Genomic DNA, 25,832 nt, shown 5'->3' on the forward strand with positions numbered 1-25,832 from the left:
AATTTCGTGTTAGTAATTTTGTGTTAGCTTTATTTCATCAATGTCCGGGTAATTTTTAAAATCTTATGTTTAAATTTATATTTGTTATTATTAGTTACATTGTATTTATTTAGGATACTTAACGATTATTTGTTTATGTAATGGCATTCGGTTAGATGTTGTATACTTAATATATGGATGGCTTTGGTTATTTTTGGAGATGATGAAAAAATTCCAATGCATAGATTTGTTTTTATATATCGCAATAATTTTTAATTTATTGGTAAATATATTGATTTATTTTATATAAATGTAAAGATTTAATTTATATCAATTTCAGTTTAATTTGGCTAACATTTCACGGTTCAATTTATCCATTGATGTAGTAGGTTGGTTGTGGACGAGGTTGGTGATGCTATTGAAATAAAAGATATGGTAAAACAATGAATAATGATTTAGGATTTAAATTATTAAAAATTTATCATTTCACATTAAAGATTTTATATAACGGAAAAAAATATCATATTTACAATTTATTTATATTTAATAAATTCATTATAAATTATAGTAAAAAAAAATATTAAACTTTTGTAATTTTGTCTGAAATTATTAAATACAATAAATCAAATAATTAAAAATCTTAAGATTAAAAAACTGTGCATTGCACGGGCTTCCATCTAGTAATTTAATAATTTAAGTAGTAAGCTAATAGCTAGCCACTGGGCTCAAACTAGCTAGAAAGCTTGTGTGTGGCATAACAAACTAATTTGACAATTAGCTTGCCATTGGAGTTGCTCTAACTATACTACAAAATATACTCCAATATCCAACTCTCGGTCTCTCACCCAATAAAATAAAAAGTCATTTAAAGTGCCTAAAATTCTATGCCAATTCACTGAAAGCATTGCTTCTATTTTGGGACGAATAATAATAAAGGTTTTTATAGAGTTGAAATTAATATGAATTTAAGTGAAATGAATGGATTAGACTAAACTAAGTTAATACAAAATTACTTCCTTGATCCCATACTATTCACTTATTGTTATAAAATTGTATTTACTGTTTTAATTTCTCTTGTAAATGTCGTATGATTTTTCCTTAATAATTTAATTTACCCTAGAAAATACAAGGTGATGGAATTGAAATTAAGGATACTTTATGATGCATTTCCAAATCCAAGTTATGGGCTACGAGTATTTTGCACAAGTGTATAGTATTGAGTAAATTCACTTCCAAATGTTTTCTATCCCCAAACAACAAAATTGGGTCAAATCCATTTATTTGTAATGAAACCCATTACTTGATAGGTCATTAGTTGAACTACTAATTATGTTCCATTGATTAAATTTAACCTAAAAAGGGGGGGGGGGGGGGTAGTCCTTTTTTTTTGAGAGATTTGTTTCTACAGACTTTTAATACAACAATTAATACCTAGCCTAATCAAGTTTATTTTAAAAACAAAAAAGAAACAAAAGGATATAGGGAATCGTTCAATTGGTGCCAATGTGGTTTTCTGGTTTTTTTTTTTTCTTTTCCAAAATCATATGATATATGTCCATGAGATGCATTAAAAATTAGTCAAACTTATTAAATCATGATAATTTTAAAAACTAACAACTAAAAAGTGGAAACACTGTGATTGTGACAAGAGATAAGAAAAATCTAGGTCAAGTCCTACAGTCTTCAGACACAAAGCAACAACCATAGATGATCAATGGAATAAAGCAGCAAAGTAAAACCTAATAAGGAGTAATAACTGATGTAATTCGCAATAACATAGCTCCATATATCCCAGATCCAAATTCAGTAACAAACATGCTAACATATTATTCAACATCCCGGATTACAAGTAGTTACTAAGTTGACAAATACCTCATTGATGACATGTTACAGTGCAGGCGCACAACAAAATGGGGCGGTAATTGTCTTCTTATCACTTTCGCCCCAGAAAAGGGCTTTGGCATACAAAAATCTTGAACAACCTCCTCACTTCCCTGTATCTGGTGACAACAGCATCAGTTTTACAGGGTTACAGCTTCTCATGCAATAACACCAGCAGATATTTGCAAATATACTTTTTAATCATCTGAGGCCTTTGGAGAGTTATCTGGAGTCTTCAGTGCAGTCGTAGCAGGTTTATCCTTGTGAGCTGAAACTGCTGAAAAAAATTCTTCCATAATCGAGCCATCTTTGAACTTCAGAGCAAATGTTGACAGCCCATCCTTGCCTTCTGTAGCGATATTCACACAAGCAAAAGTGATGCCTTTTTTGTCCATCTTTGTGAGCTTCATATCAGGAAAAAGACTTGCATTCAGAATCAATCTCAAATTCCCTTTAGCTCGCATCACCAACCGAGCTTTCTGAGTTTCCCCTTTTAGGACGTTCAATTTAACCTCTCCTTTACCACGTTCTTTCCATCCACCATCAAGAAACTCGAAAAGAGCAGAATCAGCATTAAAAACTGTTTCTTCGTTCTCTTCCCCTGTTTCTGTCGGTACCTCTGGCATAGAACGAAATGTGGAACTTTCAGTCTTGGTCCCAATGGATGTCCCTGTCATCACTGAACCAAAAAGGGGGGTACTACCATTAGTCGGGGCGCCAAAACTGAAGGTAGGAAGAGATGCCTGTGAAGGAGACCCATCTTTTTGAAGAGAGCCAAAAGAGAAAGTAGAGGTTGAAAATCCAGTGCCCATAAGGCCAGTGAATGCATTTTGGCTGTTTGAAAGTTGTTGAAATGAACTCAAAGCAGCACCACCATTCCCACTTGCATCAGGTTTTTCATTGTCATTTGTGCCATCATTCTCACCTTTGGTACAATCAGCTTGTATTTCACCAGCTTCACTTGTTTTTACAGCACTGTCATCAGCTTCTCTCTCATCACTTGGCTTGGGCTCAGCAGCAGTAACATCAGCAGCTTGATCAGGTTGACTGACAACATTTATTTGCTCTGTGGGTGCTTCTTTCTCCTTATCTGCATTAGATTCTGTTGTAGCCTCATTAGGTGTCTCTTTTGGTTCTACTTGTTTCACTTGAGTTTCTGATTCTGAGTTAGCATCATCTTTGGTATCTGCACCTGTTTTGTCTTCAGCAGTCTGTGCTTCTGCAGTAGCAGGAGCCGGGGGGACCAATCGAATTCCGGCGAAAGGATTTGATGAGGGAGCAGAGGGTGCTGTAGAAGTTTGCTGACGACGAACTTTCACTATTCTTCTTGTGGCCAATACATCCTCAGCTGCTTTCTTGAAAGTTCCTGCTGGTTCTTCGTATTCTTCCTCATCATCAAGACCAGGATTGTCTCGAGATAATTCTCTACCAGCAGCTCTTTTCTTAGAAGGCTGATTATCATCACCCATTGGAGATAAAAGAGCTACCAACAAGGGGGCAAAGACTGCTGAAAAGATATTCAAGAAAGGAGTCAAATATCACTGCATGAACAAGACAAAGACTGCTCAAGAAACTTGAGACTACAAAAGGCATAACATTAAAAAAACTAGTCTAACCTTATCCCTTTAAAACTAGTCATATAATACCCATCAATTGATCCATCCACAAGAAACACCCCCTACAGAACATATCTATTGAACTGAATAACTCAACTAATAATGTTGCATATTTTAGGGTTTAAATAGGCCCACATATGATGCACTAATGAAGAAGAACCCATTGAAGAGGGATATGTAAGCACCATGTGAACCCATAGGGTGTTGGACACACAAGATCCAATGTAGCTTTCGAACACCACAATAAAACAAGGGTGTATGACTGTATGTTACAAGCAATCACAGGATAGCGAATAGGATTAGATGAATAAGAATCAGAATTGACATGATTGGATGAAAAAAAAGGAAATTTACGGGCTGGCGGGCGGGGGGGGGGGGGGGGGGGTTGGGAATCAAAAAGCCTTATTCCCAAGATTTAATTACTAAGGAGGAGGGTGGTAAATTGGTAATAGGGAGAAGGGTGGTAAAATGAAATTTTGGTAAGCTAGCTATAAATTTTCAGCTTATTTCCATCACAAACTAAGCAAAGGGAAGGGAATTTTGTTAGTGATAACAAATTCCTAATTTCAACCTTTAAACCCCAAACTCACATCACCATAACATTTTAGTAATAAACTTCAAAAACCGGAGAATGTCAATGTTTCCTTCATCAAACATAAGCCATAACCATATACCAAATCCTTGAGATGTAATCAACTTATCAACTACTTAATTATATCAGCGAATTAAGAAAAGCACACTAGAGAAACTAAATCTAGTCCAGCACCAAACTTTAAGCTAAAACTATTAGCAACCCATGGAATGCTTAGACCCAAGATATATATACCAGCACAAACAATTCAAAGTCCATCCTTCACATATTTCAGTAATAAGGCCATGAACCAACCACATATATACCAAGTATAACCTAAGCTTTGATAACTTAGTGCAATACTCTGTAGCTAGCTAACCTCAGGAGAATTAATTTGTTCTATGTTTAAACAACCATAGAACAAATTAACTTAGTGCAATACTCTGTAGCTAGCTAACCTAAGTTTTGAGCAGGTCGGAATTGGAGTGGGAGTGGGTGAATTGTTTTTATCTTTCTTCAGCCCACTCTAATTCATACGTTTGTTAAAATTTTAACCATCTATTTTAGTTCAAATAAATTATTAATTGAAGTAATAAAATCATGATCTTACAAACAAAAAAAATAAAAAAAAAATTAATAACATCCACACATTATATTCAATACAAATTAGAAAAGAAAATTAATAAGTTTCACATTAGATTCTGAGACGACCTTTTCAAGTTGACTGGATTCAGAATCTCAATAGCAAACATTTAACTACTCCATATTCAATTGAAGGGGGGACGAAAATTTTTTTATATATCTTTCTTGCCATACATAACAACTTAATAATTAGACTTTCCCTATTACAAAGTACCAATTCACTATATCATTAATGCGCGGCGCTGCAAAATAGTGTAATGTGTGCATGCTTTATTTCCAACCACCACACGAAAGTCAGTAGATTAAAAGGGTGAGGCAATGGGTGATAAACAAAACTTGAATATGAATTCAGAAAACAATCCATCAGAATCTCATATAAACAATGGATAGATGGTACGGTAAATATCATAATCAAAGAACCAAAAGAACAAGATGACATCAAAACTATATTAACTACAAGCATACTTATTATATTTTCAAATTTTTTTTTAATAACCAATCGAATCGCATAAAGAACAAAGTAGGTTAATTTAATTTTGAAAATAATAAAAATTCACCCAATTCTCAGCAACACTAACAATGAAATTGTAATAACAAACACCCACAAAACCCCCAAAATTTCACGAATAATTTCAATTTTATGTCACTTTAATTAAATTTCAATAAAAACTCCTATCAGCCATCAAACCCCACAAAATATATTACAAAAAATCAAGCAGAAAATTACAAATAATTAAACTAGCGCAAGTTTTAACATCGAATCTCCCAACTATCCTAAACAATTCAATAAACAGGCAAAAATTATCAATAAAATCCCAAATAAAAATTCAAAAAATGGATCTCAGTTTATAAAAATAGCTAATTAAAACAAGCGAGTAAAAATCACATAAAAATGAGAAGCGGAATAAAGAAGAAAAGTTCATATATAAAGGACCTTACAAATAGAGGAATCTGCGGCGGTGCGAGTGTCGAGGGAATTCGGCGGCGATGGGCGGCGATGGGCGGCGGAGTGATGGAGAGAGCGAGCAGAGGAGAGAGAAAGAGCGGGGGGGGGGGGGGTTGGGAATCAAAAAGCCTTATTCCCAAGATTTAATTACTAAGGAGGAGGGTGGTAAATTGGTAATAGGGAGAAGGGTGGTAAAATGAAATTTTGGTAAGCTAGCTATAAATTTTCAGCTTATTCCCATCACAAACTAAGCAAAGGGAAGGGAATTTTGTTAGTGATAACAAATTCCTAATTTCAACCTTTAAACCCCAAACTCACATCACCATAACATTTTAGTAATAAACTTCAAAAACCGGAGAATGTCAATGTTTCCTTCATCAAACATAAGCCATAACCATATACCAAATCCTTGAGATGTAATCAACTTATCAACTACTTAATTATATCAGCGAATTAAGAAAAGCACACTAGAGAAACTAAATCTAGTCCAGCACCAAACTTTAAGCTAAAACTATTAGCAACCCATGGAATGCTTAGACCCAAGATATATATACCAGCACAAACAATTCAAAGTCCATCCTTCACATATTTCAGTAATAAGGCCATGAACCAACCACATATATACCAAGTATAACCTAAGCTTTGATAACTTAGTGCAATACTCTGTAGCTAGCTAACCTCAGGAGAATTAATTTGTTCTATGTTTAAACAACCATAGAACAAATTAACTTAGTGCAATACTCTGTAGCTAGCTAACCTAAGTTTTGAGCAGGTCGGAATTGGAGTGGGAGTGGGTGAATTGTTTTTATCTTTCTTCAGCCCACTCTAATTCATACGTTTGTTAAAATTTTAACCATCTATTTTAGTTCAAATAAATTATTAATTGAAGTAATAAAATCATGATCTTACAAACAAAAAAAATAAAAAAAAAATTAATAACATCCACACATTATATTCAATACAAATTAGAAAAGAAAATTAATAAGTTTCACATTAGATTCTGAGACGACCTTTCAAGTTGACTGGATTCAGAATCTCAATAGCAAACATTTAACTACTCCATATTCAATTGAAGGGGGGACGAAAATTTTTTTATATATCTTTCTTGCCATACATAACAACTTAATAATTAGACTTTCCCTATTACAAAGTACCAATTCACTATATCATTAATGCGCGGCGCTGCAAAATAGTGTAATGTGTGCATGCTTTATTTCCAACCACCACACGAAAGTCAGTAGATTAAAAGGGTGAGGCAATGGGTGATAAACAAAACTTGAATATGAATTCAGAAAACAATCCATCAGAATCTCATATAAACAATGGATAGATGGTACGGTAAATATCATAATCAAAGAACCAAAAGAACAAGATGACATCAAAACTATATTAACTACAAGCATACTTATTATATTTTCAAATTTTTTTTTAATAACCAATCGAATCGCATAAAGAACAAAGTAGGTTAATTTAATTTTGAAAATAATAAAAATTCACCCAATTCTCAGCAACACTAACAATGAAATTGTAATAACAAACACCCACAAAACCCCCAAAATTTCACGAATAATTTCAATTTTATGTCACTTTAATTAAATTTCAATAAAAACTCCTATCAGCCATCAAACCCCACAAAATATATTACAAAAAATCAAGCAGAAAATTACAAATAATTAAACTAGCGCAAGTTTTAACATCGAATCTCCCAACTATCCTAAACAATTCAATAAACGGGCAAAAATTATCAATAAAATCCCAAATAAAAATTCAAAAAATGGATCTCAGTTTATAAAAATAGCTAATTAAAACAAGCGAGTAAAAATCACATAAAAATGAGAAGCGGAATAAAGAAGAAAAGTTCATATATAAAGGACCTTACAAATAGAGGAATCTGCGGCGGTGCGAGTGTCGAGGGAATTCGGCGGCGATGGGCGGCGATGGGCGGCGGAGTGATGGAGAGAGCGAGCAGAGGAGAGAGAAAGAGAGGAAAAATGGGGGTGAGTAGTGACGCTAGGGTTAGACACTGGAACTCAATGCTTGAAGAAGCATTGATGGGGTGTACTAAGGTGCACCGTATTATTCTGTTACACCCACTATAAAAATACTCGGCCAACTAAGGGTAACATTATAAATGACCTATATACCCTTATAAATAATCCCTTCCCCCTAATTCAATCTACCTCATACATCACCATCTCCTTCACACTGCTCACCAAGCCACCACCCCCACAACACCAACCTAAACGACAACAACCTCTTCACGACGGCAGCAGCCCACCACGCAACACCGGCCGAGCTCCGTCAACCAGGGCCTAAACGACAACAACCTTTTCACGACGGTAGTAGCCCACCACGCAACACCGGCGAGACTCCGTCGACCAGGGCAAGCGCAAGATAGCCGCCACCACAGTCATGCCTCGTCAAGAGAAGCAACTACGGGGTAAAACGTCAGCCACCGGTAAGTTTATTTTTTATTTTTTTTGTTGGTTACGAACGTCTGTCGGAGATGTCTCAACGTGGTGGAGACACCTGTCGGAGATGCCCCTTCCACGGTGGAGACATTTGTCGGAGATGTCCTCCACCGATATATTTTTTTTTAAAAAAAAATTGATCGTTTTTTTTTAAAAAAAATATTTTGAAATTAATCAGTTAATTATTCAAAATTAATGTTGCATCTAATTCGATTTTTCATAATTAGTCAAAATTAATAATTTTGCATCTAATATGTGTCGTCCTTAATTTGGTTTAATTTTGCATGATTATGCGTTCATTAATGTGGCGGTGTGTTGGTTGTGGTGGTGGTGCAGTGGTGGTGACGGTGGCCGGGGTATTAGTGGTGGTGGTAGTGTAGGTGTTGTGGTGTGGTGGTACGAATTTGTGGTTTGAAGGTAAGTATGGGTGATGATGTAATAACATTTGAAAGTAAGGGTATGAAGGTAATTAATATTGTCGGCTTGAGTATTTTTATTTCGTCAAATAGCAATTCAGAAAAATAATGATTAAGGATCTTAGCACTACCCCAACCCATTTTTCAACCCATTTGATGAATGTGTTGTATTATGTTGACCAGTTTAATTAATTGTGTCGGAAACCTTTGACACTTTCATTTTATTTCGTGTCTGGTTCGTATCGTGTTGTCATGTTATAAATAAAAATGTCAGTCTTATTCAAGATATTTATCATAAAATCCATAAATTATAGTCTATTTTTCTTAAGCGGTTTGATTCGTGTTGGAAATCTAAACACTAACCCAACTTGTTTAATTAAATGTGTTGTGTCATGTCAGCCTTTTCCAGCTATAATATTTAGTTCGCTTTATAACGCCTTCTGTTCCAAAATAATGCTCTAGACTTTTGCACTATTAATTAGTACAGCGCTTTGAAAAGTGATTATGCTTTATATATAAGATTTATTCGGTTATTCCGCAACATAATCACATGGATACTTGTTGAATAATCTCAATATAGAGCGGTTTCTTTTGTATTTTTTTTTTTTAAAAAAAAATAGGTAAAAGAATAACATTAATAATAAACCATATATATCACATCTCATGTACGACATGCACAAAGCTCATGTGAATCTCATCCACCTCGTCATTCAAATTGGAATATTAAGTGTTGGGTATGAAGATGACCCACGTTGCATCTACATTTCAAGCCCAACGAGCTCTCATGTTAGGAGGCGTGATATAATATAAACTGATGTTAGGCTTTAACCATCAACTTAGTTTTTGGTTAAATTGGTTTTTTAAAATTATATCAAGATCTCTGGTGAAAGAGTTCACGGGTTCAAACCTCATTTCCTTTCAAGTGGAATTTATTTGGCACTAGGTATGAGATGGGTCTAAGCTGCATCCCTTTAAGCTCAACGGACTCTCATGTAAGGGGGCATTATAAAGTATATAAATCGATACTGAGCCCATGGTAGGGATCTTTAATGGTTGTAATGTATTTTGGGCCAAATTGAATGGGTCCATGTAAAGGGGGAGTGTGAAAATGCACTACGCCTGACTTGTGAATTCCTAACCCGACCCGATTCCAAACTTGAGTTACTAAGAGAGAAGCCAAACCCAACCCAAGCGATCCGATTTGACCCATTTATCATATTTTATAATGACCCAAATGATCCAAGCCACTAAAACCAAACAACCTAAACGAAATGAAATATGACCCAAACCCGACTCGTTGACCTAGATTGACAGATCTATCCGCCCCATGAACTATCACAATATGACCTAATTAAAAAGGAATTTTATTGGAACATTTATGTAATGTTATTGAGAGTTGAGAAAAATCATGATATGATTTTATTTTAAAAGGAGTGCAAATAGATGAAATATAATTAACAAAAAAAAATATCACTCTTTATTCGAACCTCAATTATTGCATACCAAGCAGTGGCGGATCCAGGAATTCTAACTAGGGGTAGCATAGAATAATAAGAAAAAAAAAACAAAAATTAGAAAAAAGTTCTATATTATTATATACTAGTATTATCGTTTAATAATTAGCCTTTAAATTTTAAAAATTCATTTTGGTAGATAAATTCTACTACTTATAATTTCTTATAACTTAAATGAGAGTCTTTTAAAAAAAAAAAAATTAATTCTGTACAAATATAAGTAAAAGCAATTTGTTTCAATAAAAAATAAAATTAGAACCTAAGAGACCTGTTTTATATGTAACATGTCTATTTTTTTTTAACATCAAAAGCACTCAAAGCAGCGAATTTGTTGACATTTGTTATAGCAGCCTCAAAGAGACCGGTTATTTAAGATAACAGGTCTCTTTGAACTTTTTTTTTTCTTTATTTTTTTTCTTGCTACCTCTTGTGCCTTCGTGGATTCGCCACTGATACCTAGTGTAGCTAATTATGCGTAATTTTGATATTAACTCCTACCAGCCTTTGCACTCCAAAATAAACATTTTTTTTTTAAAACATTCAAAAACCTACAATTCTAACATCCATTTGTTGGCTAAAGCCAAAGAAGAAGTTTCTATCAGCCAATTAATGGGCATAAATCAAATACTTGTTTCAAATGAATTAACGAAGAATATCAAAAGATCCAATGATGATGACAGCGGATCTTAGCCGAAAATATTAGAGGGGCCAGAATTTAAATATTTAACCTCTTGCTCAAAACTAATCACTATGACTATGTTATAATATTTTATAAGTAAAATATAGGTTATTTTAATTCATTAACTAATTAATGATAATAATTTACGAAGGGCCAAGCCCCAAATGGCCCCGTTAGAAGGTCCCTTTGATGATGAATGTCTAGTTGATGAATGTCGATTTTGATCAATAATAAGACCAGAGGCTTACAATGTTCTTCCAAAAAAAAAAAAAACAAAAAAAAGACTAGGCTTACAACATACTCTAGACTAAATCTGTTAGGCCACACCCAAAGTACGAAATCAAATTAATTATCTTAGGAAAACTTTTGCATGCCCCCGATTTACAGTAATACATCGAGCATTTTGCACGTGTGAACAATAATTTTACCTGGTAGTCTTTTTTTTTTTCAAAAATTACCCATATTTTCTCAAAAGTGACCCATTTTTTTTACAAAAGCTACACATATTTTTGAAAAAATTACCCTTAAACACGCAAAAGTTACCTTTATACACACAAAAGTTACTCTTAAAATCAGAACACCAAAATTCAATTTCACAATGTAAAAAATCCGTATAATTTTCAATTGCACACAATTTCGATTCAACTTTTTTCTTCCTCGAAGCTTTCACAACCACCACCTGAGTTAATTCTACTAAAAAAATGAAAGAAGAAAAATGTAGTAATTTAACATTTATATTAGATCAAAGATATTATAAAATCAAGATGAACACAAACCTCACTAGCTTCAGAATGAGATAGAGGAAAAAAAATGAAGAGGGGAGATGAGATTTGACAAAGAGGAGAGAGAATAGATAAATTGAAAGAAAAAAGACCTTACTAGTATAGACAGAGAAAAGAAAGGAGAGAGAAAAAATCAGGAGTTAAAGGAGGGGAGAGAAAAAAAAAATAAAAATGGAGAAAAAAAATCCAAACCAAACATGTGTAAAGAGGGTCATAAATCCTCAAATGGGTCGCGCCATACAGTAATATATTATACACCGACCTTTTTTAAAATTTGTCATTATCTTATTTGGCTAGCTTATTTTTTTTTGACAGGAAGAAGAATATTATCATTAATAAATTGCCATACGACATTTGCAATAATAACATAACTTTTACAATCAAAATCATAACTATTTTGCATATCAGGCATAGCTGACACTCCACCGCTTCAAACTTGACGCGAGCAGTGATTTTCGATGTCTTTGCATCTTTTCAAGTAGAGACTTTCGCAATCTACGCTGATGTTTTGATCGTAAAGTTGATGCCGAACCTTAAACCCTTATGAATCCAAATCACCTTCTCAATCATTATTAAAACCCTAAAACTAAAATTCTCATCCATAGATGAGAATCAAAATCCCAGAAAATTGGAAAAAACCCAAAAAAAATTGAGACAGACTCTCACAAATGAAGAAAACAAAACAAAACAAATCAAATAACAAATAAGCGAATTAAATCAAAGAAAAAGGGTCAAAAATAGTCTAATTTCCGAAAAAATTAGACTATTTTTAACCTAAATGGCCAAGAAAATTAAAACCATACAGAGAGAGGAGAGCGAAGAGCTACGGAGTAGGTTTTTAGAATATTTGGCTAGCTTAATTAGAGTTTACAAGTTTACTAAAATGATAAATTAGATTAAGGGAGATGGTCGTTGGGCCTTAGATGGACTTAAGACCATGTTGTATGTGCATTAACTAATGATTCCTAGCTAGACTATCTTAGACATGTAGTTTTTTTTTTTTTGACACCAGAGTATCTAAGACATGTTACCATATACCGTAGTTTCATACGTAGTATATTTTGCTCAATTAATGTAGATGCGCGGTCCAAGGAAATACGGATAATATATAGCGCGAAAGTGGTTTTTTTTTTTTTTTTTTTTCATTCTTCTTCGATAGGAGAGAAAATGTGACTGTGTGATAGTAGGTCTAACAAGTAATAGGTGCAATAGAGGGTATCTAAAAATTAATGTGAAAAAACATATAACAAGAAATTAAATAAATCAAAATCGAAAAAAAAAAATAAAAAAAATAAAAAAGAGGAACGACGCTCAAAACTAAAAGTGGGAAAGCCTTTAAGAAACATACAAAGTATGAAGTATACAATATAACTATCTGTTTATAATTTTACCCATGATTTAAGGGAGTTGAAGGGACTGAGAGTTATGTTGATTAAGAAGGTGAACGCTATATATTTTTTTTAATCATTTTTTCTTACAACAAAAATAACTTATCAATAATGAAAAAACAGTTGTACAAATTTAAATTAATAATGATCAATATTTATATAATGGTAAGTTTGCTTTGCCTTAAATTTCAGTTTCTATTTTATTTTAGAGATTGATATCAATTTATACAAAAGAAATACTAAATAATTCTTGATTTGATTAGTTGTATGATTTTATTTATATCCATCTATACTCCGTAATCGTTATCAATCAACATCTTTAGTAATTTATCAGTCATATTAAAACCATCATTTTTTATTAACAATAGATATTTAGTACCTAGGTGGCTAGGCAATTATAATTAAGATATGAAATTTTTTGCATTTTGTTAGTCGTCATCAAATTCATGTATACTTGTAAAAATTGTTTGTAAGAAAGTGATAATCGGACTCACACAGAAATTTTAATCCACAAGTTTCTGTAGGTTTTTAATAATAATTTTCAATTTCAATAATTAATGTGTTTGAAATAGCTAGGAAAACATAAGAAACATTTATTTGTTATTTTAATGACAAAGATGGAACATATCATCATATTAACTTCTGTCATTAATAAATTAATGTTGTAAAATACAGCTAGAAAAGCAATAAATTAAATTATATAGTTCACTAAAAAATAAAAAACAAAAGAAAAAAGAAGGAAGCTATAAATTAAGGGAAAGCACAAACAACATTTTTGTTCAATGAACTCATACGTGTTTACGCAAAGAAGTTCTAGTTATTGTCCATTAGTTGTACAACCATTAAATCAAAAACCATGAGCTCTTCAACAACAACAGATAGACGTTCAGCAGGATATAAACCTAATATTTGGAATCTTGATTTTCTTAAGTCTTTGAAAAGAGATTATTCTGCCGATCAACAGGTAATTTTTGTGATTTTTGTGGTAAAAATAGTGAAGATTGCTTGATGTGGTATGCCTAGTGGTAAGGTATAGATTAACATAATTGTCATGTCATCGATCAAGGGGTGAATACGTCAGTAGATCTAGTATGTGGGAAAATTCGCCATATTGGTACAAAATTATACAAGTATATCAATAGGCCATACATGTTGGTTATAATTCAGTTTACTATACTTCATCTTCAATTTTTAATTCTTATAATATATATTATAGATATAAACCTCGCATGTAAATAATAATAAATTTTATCACACAAGTATTGCGAGATTAGTTTCTATCCTAAACTAATTGATAATTCTCAATTATACTTGTGTAATAGTCATTTCTATTTTCATGGTCCAAGTAGTAGATATATGCGGGTTTCATTTCTTTTATCATAAGTGCATTATATCAAATTAATCGCTATCTTAATTGCCATCATATACTATACGTCTATACAATTGTATAGTATGTGCATTTATACTAGTATATACAATACGTGTTTATTATGTGATATTGTATTACCAATTTAGGCTAATTATTTGTTATATGCTTAACTAATCTAGGATGATTATGAAAACGTTGTAAAGAGGCTAAAATGTGAGGTGAAGAATTTGATGGTTAATGAAGAATTGAAACCATTAATGGTTTTCAAGATAATCGATGAAATTCAAAGACTAGGTCTTGGAAATCATTTTGGCGAAGATATAGAGAGTGCACTACGTAGATTGACATGCAAATTTGGTGATTTAAAACTTGATCTTCATGCTACTGCTCTTGGGTTCAGACTTCTCAGGCAAAATGGAATTTTTATGTCTCAAGGTATGTTTCCTTTTAAATAAGTGCAAATTTCAATTTTATTCAGTTTTAAGTACGAATAAGTGCATGTTCCGTAAAAATAAAATAAAAACAAGTGTTGATATTACTTTCTTTGTTGATATTTAAAAACATCGGTTATCATAAAGTGTCCAATTGTGTTGTCACCATAATCAACTATTTGTATACATACTTACAACGTGTTGTTTATTAGGCCAAGAACAAAATAAACTAGGTCAGATTGGAAATCAAAACTTAATATATAAGAGATGATAGAGATCATAGAATAAAGATCTACCCGACATATTGAAAAGAGAAAATTAATCGTACTAGAGAGGATTTTATGCATATATTTGTACTACCTAATATTGATTTATAAAGGGTTTTGGACTAGACTAAACCGAAGTTTGAAAATTGTTATCTCCAATTTCCTAGTATTAATGGAACTACATACGCTATAATTTACCGCGTTTGTATTAGTTATTTTCTCTTCTCAGCCTATTATTGTTGTTGAATATACAAATTAACCAATTAATGTGCCTATTTTCCCTTGTAATTAATATGATTTTCTTGGATTTATTTGGTATGAGAAACAGACGTATTTAAGCAATTCATGGACGAAAACGGCAACTTTAAGCCCTCTTTATGCAACGACAACGAAGGAATGAAAAGCTTGTATGAAGCCTCACACCTTGGATTTGAAGGGGAACATCTATCAGATGAGGCCAAAGCTTTCACCAAAGAGCACTTAACTAATCGTTACAAACTTGAGGATAAACAAACTATTGATGATGATGATGATGTGAATCACACATTAGGGCTTCCACTGCGATGTAGAATGCCAAAACTTGAAGCTAGACACTACATCGAGACTCATCCTAACGATGATGAAACGGCCTTGCTCGAACTTGCCATGCTCGACTACAACATGGCACAATTGACGCATCAACAAGACCTCCAAGAGTTGGCTAGGTAAGCTCTTCACAATTTTATTAGGATGATACCCTAAATCATTACACAACTACCTAATTACGAGAAAATACAAGTTTATCACCTTGATAAATAGATTTTGAGTGGCAAAATTGTAAATAAATAAAAAAAACTTTTTATTATAAATGGGCCCTAACATAATGTATAATTACCAAAATGTCATGTTGACTGAGCATATTTGTTAATTAATTTACGATTTTGCCATTTGATAAATGTGATAAATTGGGACTTCCTACTTAATTACTGTGTGGATTATTTTTTTTAGGTGGTGGAAGGATCTTGAGCTATCCGAGAAGTTGAGCTTTGCGAGGGATAGACTAATGGAGTGCTTTTTTTGGGGCATAGGCACATTACCTAAGCCTGAACTTAGCTCCGGTCGAAAGGCTTTAACTAAAGTCTTTAAATTCATCACTATTATAGATGACATCTATGATGTTTATGGGACCATTGATGAACTTGAGCTCTTTACCAATGCCATTGAGAGGTTTGCGATTATACTGTACTAGATCTATATGCACGCACATAAGTAAAATTTTAAAGCTTCCTAAACTATTTACTAAATTTTAAAGTTATTTATTGTTATTGCTTGTTTATATGTGATTTGTGTATGATGTAGGTGGAATATTAACGCTATCGACGAGTTACCAGACTACATGAAACTAACCTTCCTAGCTTTGTACAACACTGTTAATGAGATCGGATATGAAATTCTCAAGCAAAAGGGTTTTAATTGCATCCCTTACCTTAAAAAAACAGTAAGTATTTTGCATCATATGACAAGTAAATCTCTTGAATTCAATAGCCTAAATTAATTAGTAAACTTTCTTCTTTTTCTTCAAAAAAAAAAATTAATTAGTAAACAATTTTTATCAACTTATAATGTGCAAATACATTACTCGTATACTACGCAGTAGTATTTCTTTACTTTTAAATTACTTATTATTCGATATCACGCTCCATAATAATATGGGACATGTTTAATTAAGTTAAGCTAATTTAAACAAATATTTGTTTATTTCAGATTTGATCAAGATTAAATCAAACCATACTATATCAGATCATATCTTATATTTTGTGTTTATTTATATTAATCTAACGACATTTCATTTGAGAATTTTTTCTTAACGATTAGTGTATAAATAAAGTCAAATTAAAATTAGTCGGATCAGATTAATCAACTAAACATATAAATGGTTGGTGTGGACTAAATTAAAGTAAATTACGTACGTACTCTTGATATGCAGTGGGAAGATATGATAAAGGCATTTTTGGTGGAAGCAAAATGGCTCCAAAATAACCAAATTCCAACATTTGAAGAATATCTCAACAATGGATGGGTTTCAGTCTCAGGAGTTGTAGCATTAACCCATGTATTTTTCTTCGTGAGTCCAGAAATTACTCCTGAGGCGCTTCATTGCTTAAGAAACAACCATGACATTTTACGTTTACCTTCCATGGTCTTTCGACTTTCCAATGACCTTGCCACTTCTGAGGTACGTACATAATAGTTTATGAAAGTTCTATGGTAGTCTTCCTTAAAATGACTATCAGTATACTAAATTTTTTATTGGCTGGTTTTTGATTTATTTTTATGTCAAAATTAATTATAAATGTTTTTTCTTATTTTTAAAATTTATTTATTCATTTTTTAATATGTTCATAATTAATTTATGAATGTTTCAAAAAAAAAAAATTTATAAATTATTTTTTTATTTTTGTAATAATAAAAACTGAATTTTGTAAAGTAATTAGGAAAATTATTAAAAAAATTCAAAAAATTATTTTAAAATTAATAAATGAATTTTAAAAATTAGATAAATGATATATATGTAATTTTGACATACAAAATAAATCAAAATCAGCTTCTTAGCTAGTATATATTTTAAGTCCGTCTCACCTAAGACTCTAACATTTCAACATTTAAACATTTAAAAAATCGGATGTATAATAAATATTTTACATGCGCTATAAAGTTATTACCTTAAAATGATCAAATGTTACCTTGTAATGAATGAAAGTTGCTCATTATACTTCGTATATAAGTTACACTGATATAAATAAAAGTTTTTTTATGCTTTATTGATAAAAGTACCCAAAAAAGTTTAAAAGTTACCCTAAATTCAATAAAAGTTACCTCGATATACAGTAATATATTACTGTATATCGGATATATACAGAAGTTTTTGTCTAACTTTTTTGCATGTTTGCTTATCTTTGGTGTACGTAGGCTGAAATAGAAAGAGGAGAAACAGCAAATGCAATATCATGTTACGCTAAGGAAGAAGGTGTAACTATGAAAGATGCACGTAAACACTTAAGCAAGTTGATCGACGAAAGCTGGAAAAACCTAAATGAAATTCAAGTATTGAATGAGACTCCATTTTCGGTTGATTTCATAGAAGCAGCCATGAATCTTGCTCGTACAGCTCAATGCGCGTACCAACATGGAGACGGTCATGGATCGCCCGAGCTAATAAAGAAGAAAATTGTTTCTCTCATAGTTGATCCTATCCAATTATAATGTGTTTAAAACAAGTGATAAAAATAGCTATGATGATAAGAAGGATTTGCATAATACACCATGCATTTAGCGTCATAATCAAGGATATACGTCACGTGTCACCCATCTCTTCCACTAAGAGGATGCCACGTGTCACCCATCTCTTAAACCAAGGGGATGCCACGTTACTCAGATCAATTAGACAATGAACTAAACACGTCAATATTAGACAATGAGCTGACCACATCAATTAAAAAATGTATAGGTTAGAATTGAACTTGAGTTCATTAGAAAATAAATAAGAAGTCATACCATCTTTGCTATATAATAATTTAGCATATTTATTCTTCTTAAATATAGTTAATGTAAAATGGTAGACCATTGTATGAGAGTGTTTTTCTTTGTACTTTTACATTTGCTATTATTTAAGTAATACTCTATACTAGATATTGACTAGAAGACATATTATTTTCTTAGACTAAATCTAAAATAAAAGTATTTAAGATTATTATGTACATTAAAAAAAAAAAAATGTAAAAGTCAAATTCATCTACATAAAATAAAGGGTATTTTCATTTTTACCACCTTCAAATAATGACTTTGTCGAATTTACCACCTCAAAAAAAAAAACATTTACTTTACCACCTCATAAAAAAATTAAACATCAGTTTTACCACCTCATCTGAGCTCAGGTGACGGAAAACGCTTGTGGGGCCCAGTTAACTGTCACTTCCCTCCAATTTAATTCTTTTAAAATCGATTTCCCTCTGTCTCCTCCTTTTCTCACCTTCCACCTTCCATAATCAATGTCTCACCAAATTTCTCACTTCCTCATCAATTTTCGTCTCTCTCTCCTTTGATTTTTCTTGATTCTCACTGTAACTGCTTCTCTCTCCTTTGATTTTTCTCTTTCTCTCTGTAAAAACTGAAACCCTAGATCAATTTGGGTGGTTGAAATCGAGCTGGAACCACAAAATTGCAACACATCAGCTTCTCTTGTCATCTTCCACAGTATGAGGGGACCAAAAGCTTGGTAATTTGCTGACAGAAATCGAGATTCCTGACTACAAGAGGTACTTTAAACCCTTTATTAGTACATTTCGTTGGATTTATGGTTGTCAATTGGGGTAAAGTATGCCTTTTTTGGGAATCTGTGAATTAAAGTATTATAAACCCTAATTATGCGAATCTTTGACTGAATTAGAGTGTGCATTTGTTAAATAATTAGTTAATTAGATTTACTTGTTTACTGTTAATTTAGTGCATAGTCAATGTGAATTGCTTTTACTTGCTGTAATTGGTGAATTGGTTGTTGTTGTTTACTGTAATTACTGAAATTGGTTATTGTTGTGTGTGCTTTTGTTGGTGTTGTTACAGATAGGACACAGTGGACTTAAAAATTATAGTAGGGGGTGCCTTTATACCTTCTTTAGCTGGTAAAAATAGAAGGGTGTTAACTTGGGATGGTGGGTGGGTTTATTGGATGAGAAAAGTGGAAAAAAATAAGATAGATGTACAGTTTTTGAGGCAAGCAGCTATACATGGGTTTGTGTATGTGAATGTGAAGGTTCCTAGGGGGTTTAGTTGCTGGTATAAACAAAAGGGCAAGTCTTGGGTGAATGGTAAAAGGGAGCTTGTTGATGGTGAGGTGAATGATTTCCTAGAGTCTGTGAACAAAGAGGGGGCATGTGAGATGTATGTTACCAGTCATGAGCCAATTGAAGGGACTAACAAAACACCCTTCAAATGTATAGCTGGGAATGAGCTAACCCCTGCACAAAGGAAGGAACTGAAAAAGAGGTTTGGTGGGCCTAAAGTATATAAACCCAACCCAGAACTTAGTAAGCCCACTGAAGAAGAGCCATTTAGGAGAAGCCCTAGGTTAAAAGACATTGTTATACATGACAGAGAGGCTGAGGAGAGGCTTCCTAGGGCAGAGAAAGTGAATGCTAATACACATAAAGGGAAGGGTAAACTCACTGCTGCAGATAAGGGTAAGGCTAAGGTTGGGGATTAGACTGGAAATTTTGCTAATTTAGTGAGAAAAATAAAAGAAAGAGTGAGGAGCTTAAGGGATGACAGTGATGTGTTTAGTGATGAGGATGGTGATACAGAGCCTTCTGATTCTGAGTTGAGTGATTTTGAGTTAGAAGTTGATGAGGGAGAGGAGGACTTATACTCTGATGAAGATGAACAGTGGTTGAAGAAAAATTTAGACCATATTAACAGTGAGGTGAAAGGCAGTTTGAGGGGAGTTACTGAAGGAGGGGATCAAAGTGATGATGAGGACACAGGGTTTGACATAGAAAGAAATCTACAGAAAATTGAAGTGAGGGTTGAAGAGGAGGCAACTTGTGATTCTGATGAGCTAAAGAGTGTGGAAGGTGATTCAGATGATGATCAGGGTAGTGTTACTTGGTTTAACCCTGAGACAGACTTTGAAAGGGCTATCAAATTTGTAGTTGGTCAAAGGTTCAGTGATGTGAAAACAATGAGAAAAGCTTTGAAACAACATGCAATTGAAAATAGGTATGAGTATTACCTTATTCACAATGATTCAAAGAGGCTAACAGCATATTGCAAAAGGAAATGCAAGTGTGTGTATAACAAGAACAGTTGTAGGATAGTGAAGTGTACATGTAGTAAGGGTGTTAGGTGTAGGTTCAAGTTTTATGCAACAAGGCTTGTGAAATCAGAGGCTTGGCAAATTAAGACACTAAGGCTGAAGCATAGGTGTGTTAGGAGTAAAATGAACAACAAGGTGACAGCAGAGTTCCTTGCTGACAGGTACTTGGAGGAGTTCAGGGGCAACCCCAGATGGAAGATTAAACAGATTCAGGACAGAGCCTTGAATGACTTGGGGATCAAAATTACATACTCCAAGGCTTGGTTGGCTAGAAGCAGGGCAAAGCTTATAATATATGGCTCTTCATCAGAGCAATACTCAAAGGTTTGGGACTATGGGAAGGCACTGCTGAAATGGAACCCAGGGAGTGAGTGTAATGTGGTGGTGGATGATATTAATCAAATTGAAAGACCAATTTTTATGAGGATGTTTGTGTGCTTAGCTGCACTTAGGGATGGATTCATTTCTGGTTGCAGACCAGTAATTGGGGTGGATGGGTGCCATCTAAAAGGGGCATACCCTGGGCAGATCTTGGTTGCAGTTGGAAAAGATGGCAATAATTCCATCTTCCCAATTGCTTGGGCAACTGCAGAGATTGAGAACAAGGACAGCTGGTGCTGGTTTCTGGAGAGCTTGCTCAAGGCACTTTGTGTGTATGACCAAGGAGATGGCTTGACTTTTATGTCTGACAGACAGAAAGTAAGTGGGTTGTGTTTGTGTTTAAATTACTTTGCTTTATTTGAATTTTCTGTACACTAACTTGTTAGTTTTGCCTTGTGTGTAGAGTCTCATAGAAGCATTTGCAGATGTGGCCCCCAAAGCTGAGCTCAGATTTTGTGTGAGGCATATTTGGTCAAATTTCAAACTGAAATTTCATGGTGCAACTTTCAAGGAATTGTTCTGGGCTGCTGCTACGGCAAGCACTCTGGTAAGCTTCTATTTAGGTTCTTTTATGTCAGTTTTATGGTGAACTATAATGTATGCTAGGAACATTTAGTTTTGCACATATTTGCATGTCTTTCTATTTTGTGAAAACTGTATGCCATGTGTCTATGTTGTATTGAATGGTTGTCATGTGTGTGGTTGTATCAGTTTGAGTTTGAAGTTGCTATGGAAAGTATCAATTTTTTGGATGAAGAAGCATACTAGTGGTTGTCAAACATTGACCCCCAGCACTGGTCAAGGCATGCTTTCTCTACAAACTGCAAGTCTAACATGTTGTTAAACAACATGTGTGAGACATTTAATGCAGTGATTAGAGATGCCAGAGACAAGCCTATTCTAACTCAAATGGAATGGCTTAGAAGATATATGATGAAGAGGAGTAATGACAAATGGGAGGCAGCAAAGTCTTGGGAAGGTTTACTAACCCCATTTGTCAACAAAGTCTTTGATGGGTTGGAGAAGTATGCCATGACATGTGAGGTTACAGCTTCAAGGGATGAAATTTATGAGGTGAAATACAAGGATGATCAGTGCATTGTGGATCTGCAAGAGAGAAAATGCACTTGTTATAGATGGGAGTTGACAGGAATACCTTGTGTCCATGCATTTGCTTGCATAATGGACAAAAGGGATGATCCTGAGTTGTATGTGCACCCACATTACTATAGGGTGACATACTTGGCTGCATATGAGAACCCAATACAGCCAATGCCTGGCCCTAAGAATTGGGAAAAGGTCAAGCTCAGACAGCCTTTTCCACCTATGCTGAAAGTGCAGCCAGGAAGACCTAAGACAAAAAAGAGAAAGCTTGAACCAGGGGAGGGCACTTCTGCAGCACCTGAGGGCAAGAAGCCAAAGGTGAAGAAACAATGCAAGAACTGTGGTGGGTTTGGCCACTTTGCCAAAACATGCAAGGCTGAAGCAGCACCAGAACAGCCTAACCCACCTGCAACAAATCCAAAGGGTGGGAGGCCACAGATGCAGACTCCTTGGCCTAAGGAACAGAGAAAGAAAAGTGAAGAGAAAGCAGCAAGACAGGTATTTTGTGTATTTTGTGACTTGAGTGTATTTAGTGGCTTTGTTTCTGAGTCTTGTCATACTGTGATTGCAGGCTGCACTGAAGTTGCCACAATATCAGCCTCCAACAACAGCACAGGCTGGGTCAAGTAATGCTGCACCTGCAACTGCTGTGTCAAGCCAGCCTGCAACAAGAACAGAGCCTTTGCCAACTCAGCCTGTTACCAGGAGCAACAGGAGCCTCAGTCAGCCCACAAGAGTGCCAACAACTACTCCTCCCAAAGTCAAAATACAGACCAGGTCCAAGCTTCATGTAATGACAAGCAAGAAGGACAAGGATCTCAATCAACTGTGACCCTAGGTCTACTCATTAGTATTTTGTAATAGACAACCAAGTTTATTTGGTAGTTGAACAATGATTTTGCACAAAGGTGCCTTAACTTTTGTCTCAGCCAATGTAAAACAATTAAAAACATTGTGTTGCAAGTACTAATACGAAATGTGATATGTTTCTACCAAAAAGTTCCATTTCTCATTGATTTTGTTAAAAGTAGTACAACAAATGTCATCCCAACATCCACACATAATAATTCAACAAAACACAACATAAGTTGGGGATTTTTTTTGTTTCTAAGCATTCCTAAATGAACCTAAGATCTAAAATACATAGCCAGTACCAAACCAAAACAACAAAACACAACAATAACATGTACTGTGAGCATTTTCTTTGTTGTTGCATTGCTGCCATGCACTTCCTTGATCATCTTCTTCCTGTCTGAGCTAAGAGCTTTGCATTTCATCTTCAAGCTGTCAATCTCATTGAGCAAGCACCTCCTTTGTCCACTAACATCATCAACTTCCCTCTTCATGTCATTCAGCTCTCCCTTCATTAGTTTCTTGTCCAGCAGCAAGTTGTTAATCACCTCTGTTTGCCAAGGTGTTCCATCTGGTTGATCCACCCACTCAAAAGCTTTACACCCCCTTGACTCAGTCACAGGATCATAGAATTTGCAGGTCCTAAACTTGCGTCCTGGGTTCTCCCTAGTCCAAGCAGTCAGCCTAGACATTGGAACTCCACATTGGCATTTTTTCTCCTTTGAGGGTGACATGCTAACTGAAGACATTCCCTTCTGAAATTCAGTAAGAACAAGAATGAAATTAATTGTATTTGAACACAATCACCATAATATAACCCTAATTTCAGTAGCCAATTCACATAACAAAAACCCCAATCTAATTTAATCTTACATGAAACCTAAGTATTTTAATTGAAATTGGGGTTTAATTGACCTCACAAAACGCCCAATTTCAATTACTCTTAGCAAATGCAACATAATCACGCAACGAATTGCCAAAAAATTACAACAGAAATCACGAAAATTGCTAGAGAATTAACGACAATGGCTTACCTTTTTGATGCTTGTTGTCGAGGAGTTCAATTGATTGTTTGATAATTAGAGGGTTTGGGATTGTTAAGGTTGCCCAAAAATACTGATTTGTGAAGAAAATCGCAAAAATTAATCTCCAATCTGCAAGAATTTGGTGTACAAATGAAGAACTAGGTTTAAATAAAAGGGAAATCGAGAGAAATTTGGGAAAAAATAAAAAACTAGCCGTTATGCTGGGCCCCACAAGCGTTTTCCGTCACCTGAGCTCAGATGAGGTGGTAAAACTGATGTTTAATTTTTTTATGAGGTGGTAAAGTAAATGTTTTTTTTTTTGGAGGTGGTAAATTCGACAAAGTCATTATTTGAAGGTGGTAAAAATGAAAATTTCCTAAAATAAAATACATGAAAACTATAATACAATAATATTTAATGTATGACTCGAAATATCGTCCGGGCTAAACACTAGTTATGCATTAAAAACCCCTTAAGTACTCATATCAACTAAGGTATTTTTTGGAATTAGCCGTACCGTTCATATATACACACACACACACATATATATATATATATTTATATATATATATATATATTTGTTTTTCTTTTTTAGGGGAAAAGGTCACTCAATCTATTTCTGATTTCAGGGTAAAGATCTCGTGAAAAATTAATATCTATTAACTATTACTAAAACAAAACGTTGCTGACGTAATCACTGTCCACATGTTACTCTCATAAAAAAAAAAATTTCCCTCCTAAATGGAAGGATGATGTCATTTTTTTTTATTGGAGCTATCATATTTAATAATTTTGAAATTTGAATATTAGAAGCTTTACATTACAAGTACAACCTATATTTATCCTTAAAAAAATGACATAACTTTAAGTAGCACACTAATGCTTTCTAAAAAAAAAAGTAGCACACTAATAAATAGACTCCTACATTGAAATATGTATTAGGTGACGTTGAACAAGTATTATATCATAATTTTGATGAAAATAAAATTTTAAAAGTACAGATATTTTTGTACAAGGTGCATAATTCTTATTTATACTTATCCATTTTTTAAAAATGTACAAATTATAAAAATAAATTTTATATAAACGTACATCGCACGGGTTCTAACCTAGTATATACTAAAATAGGCACCAGGAATGACACATGTCAATTCATGGTGCTGTTTTTTCAATTCTCCCTAAAACTACCCTGTATCTTCTTCTTCTTCTTCTTCTTCTTCTTCTTCTTTTTTTCTTTTTTTTTATTCAATGTCAGTTACTATAATTTTATACACAAAATATTAACACAAATCATTTATCATTGAATTTTTTAAACACTAATATGGTCTAATATATAGTTATATTATACTATACTTATAGTCTAATCAACTATTTCATTACATACATGTTTAATTTAAAAATATACACAAAATAAAAAGAAAATAAATACAAAGTGTGTTATAGTTGTATTTTGCACGTTCATGTTATTACCATGTATGGCATGAGACCTAACCTAGTAAGAAACTAAAAGCCGCCGTGCGAAATGCTCACTTATTTTTTTAGGAAGAAATCCTTACATTTAACAATGACACAAGTTATAATATTTAGGAATTTTTATTTTTTGCAACCTGAAAAATAACTCGAATTGTTTTTTTTTTTTTTACCATTCAAACAAAAAGAATTTGTATTTTA

At 33.5% G+C, this 25,832-nt stretch overlaps 4 protein-coding genes across 11 annotated transcripts; 2 read left to right on the plus strand and 2 right to left on the minus strand.

The window, feature by feature from the left end:
• Positions 1-1,722: 1,722 nt before the first annotated feature.
• Positions 1,723-7,714, minus strand: LOC110698746 (nuclear pore complex protein NUP50A-like). 7 transcript variants are annotated; one of them, XM_021876266.1, is made up of 2 exons: positions 7,515-7,714; positions 1,723-3,367 (listed from the first exon to the last, which is right to left on the minus strand). In XM_021876266.1, the coding sequence occupies exon 2, from the start codon at positions 3,327-3,329 to the stop codon at positions 2,058-2,060; it is 1,272 nt and encodes a 423-aa protein (XP_021731958.1). In that variant the 5' UTR covers positions 3,330-3,367; positions 7,515-7,714; the 3' UTR covers positions 1,723-2,057. The 7 variants fall into 7 exon arrangements, with proteins under 7 accessions (XP_021731958.1, XP_021731957.1, XP_021731959.1 ...); XM_021876265.1 differs by having other exon boundaries at positions 1,723-3,364; positions 7,510-7,714; XM_021876267.1 differs by having other exon boundaries at positions 7,510-7,714.
• A 5,813-nt stretch (positions 7,715-13,527) lies between these two features.
• On the plus strand, positions 13,528-18,727 carry LOC110698900 (tricyclene synthase EBOS, chloroplastic-like). The gene is made up of 7 exons (XM_021876405.1): positions 13,528-13,849; positions 14,434-14,689; positions 15,280-15,655; positions 15,939-16,157; positions 16,290-16,428; positions 16,918-17,166; positions 17,901-18,727. The coding sequence occupies exons 1-7, from the start codon at positions 13,742-13,744 to the stop codon at positions 18,192-18,194; spliced, it is 1,641 nt and encodes a 546-aa protein (XP_021732097.1). The 5' UTR covers positions 13,528-13,741; the 3' UTR covers positions 18,195-18,727.
• Positions 18,728-18,774: 47 nt separating this feature from the next.
• On the plus strand, positions 18,775-23,297 carry LOC110698748. 2 transcript variants are annotated; one of them, XR_002506787.1, is made up of 2 exons: positions 18,775-19,246; positions 22,856-22,914. XR_002506787.1 is itself a non-coding variant. In XM_021876268.1 (2 exons), exons 1-2 carry the CDS (start codon positions 22,015-22,017, stop codon positions 23,114-23,116), a joined length of 1,029 nt encoding a protein of 342 aa, XP_021731960.1. In that variant the 5' UTR covers positions 21,941-22,014; the 3' UTR covers positions 23,117-23,297. The 2 variants fall into 2 exon arrangements, 1 of the variants encoding a protein (XP_021731960.1); XM_021876268.1 differs by lacking the exon at positions 18,775-19,246 and adding an exon at positions 21,941-22,782 and having other exon boundaries at positions 22,856-23,297.
• Positions 23,298-23,411: 114 nt separating this feature from the next.
• Positions 23,412-23,885, minus strand: LOC110698838. The gene has a single exon (XM_021876357.1). It carries the CDS (start codon positions 23,883-23,885, stop codon positions 23,412-23,414), a length of 474 nt encoding a protein of 157 aa, XP_021732049.1.
• Between the last annotated feature and the right edge of the window lie 1,947 nt (positions 23,886-25,832).

Source organism: Chenopodium quinoa, unplaced genomic scaffold, assembly GCF_001683475.1.
Source record: "Chenopodium quinoa cultivar QQ74 unplaced genomic scaffold, ASM168347v1, whole genome shotgun sequence".
Classification (NCBI taxonomy): domain Eukaryota; kingdom Viridiplantae; phylum Streptophyta; class Magnoliopsida; order Caryophyllales; family Amaranthaceae; genus Chenopodium; species Chenopodium quinoa.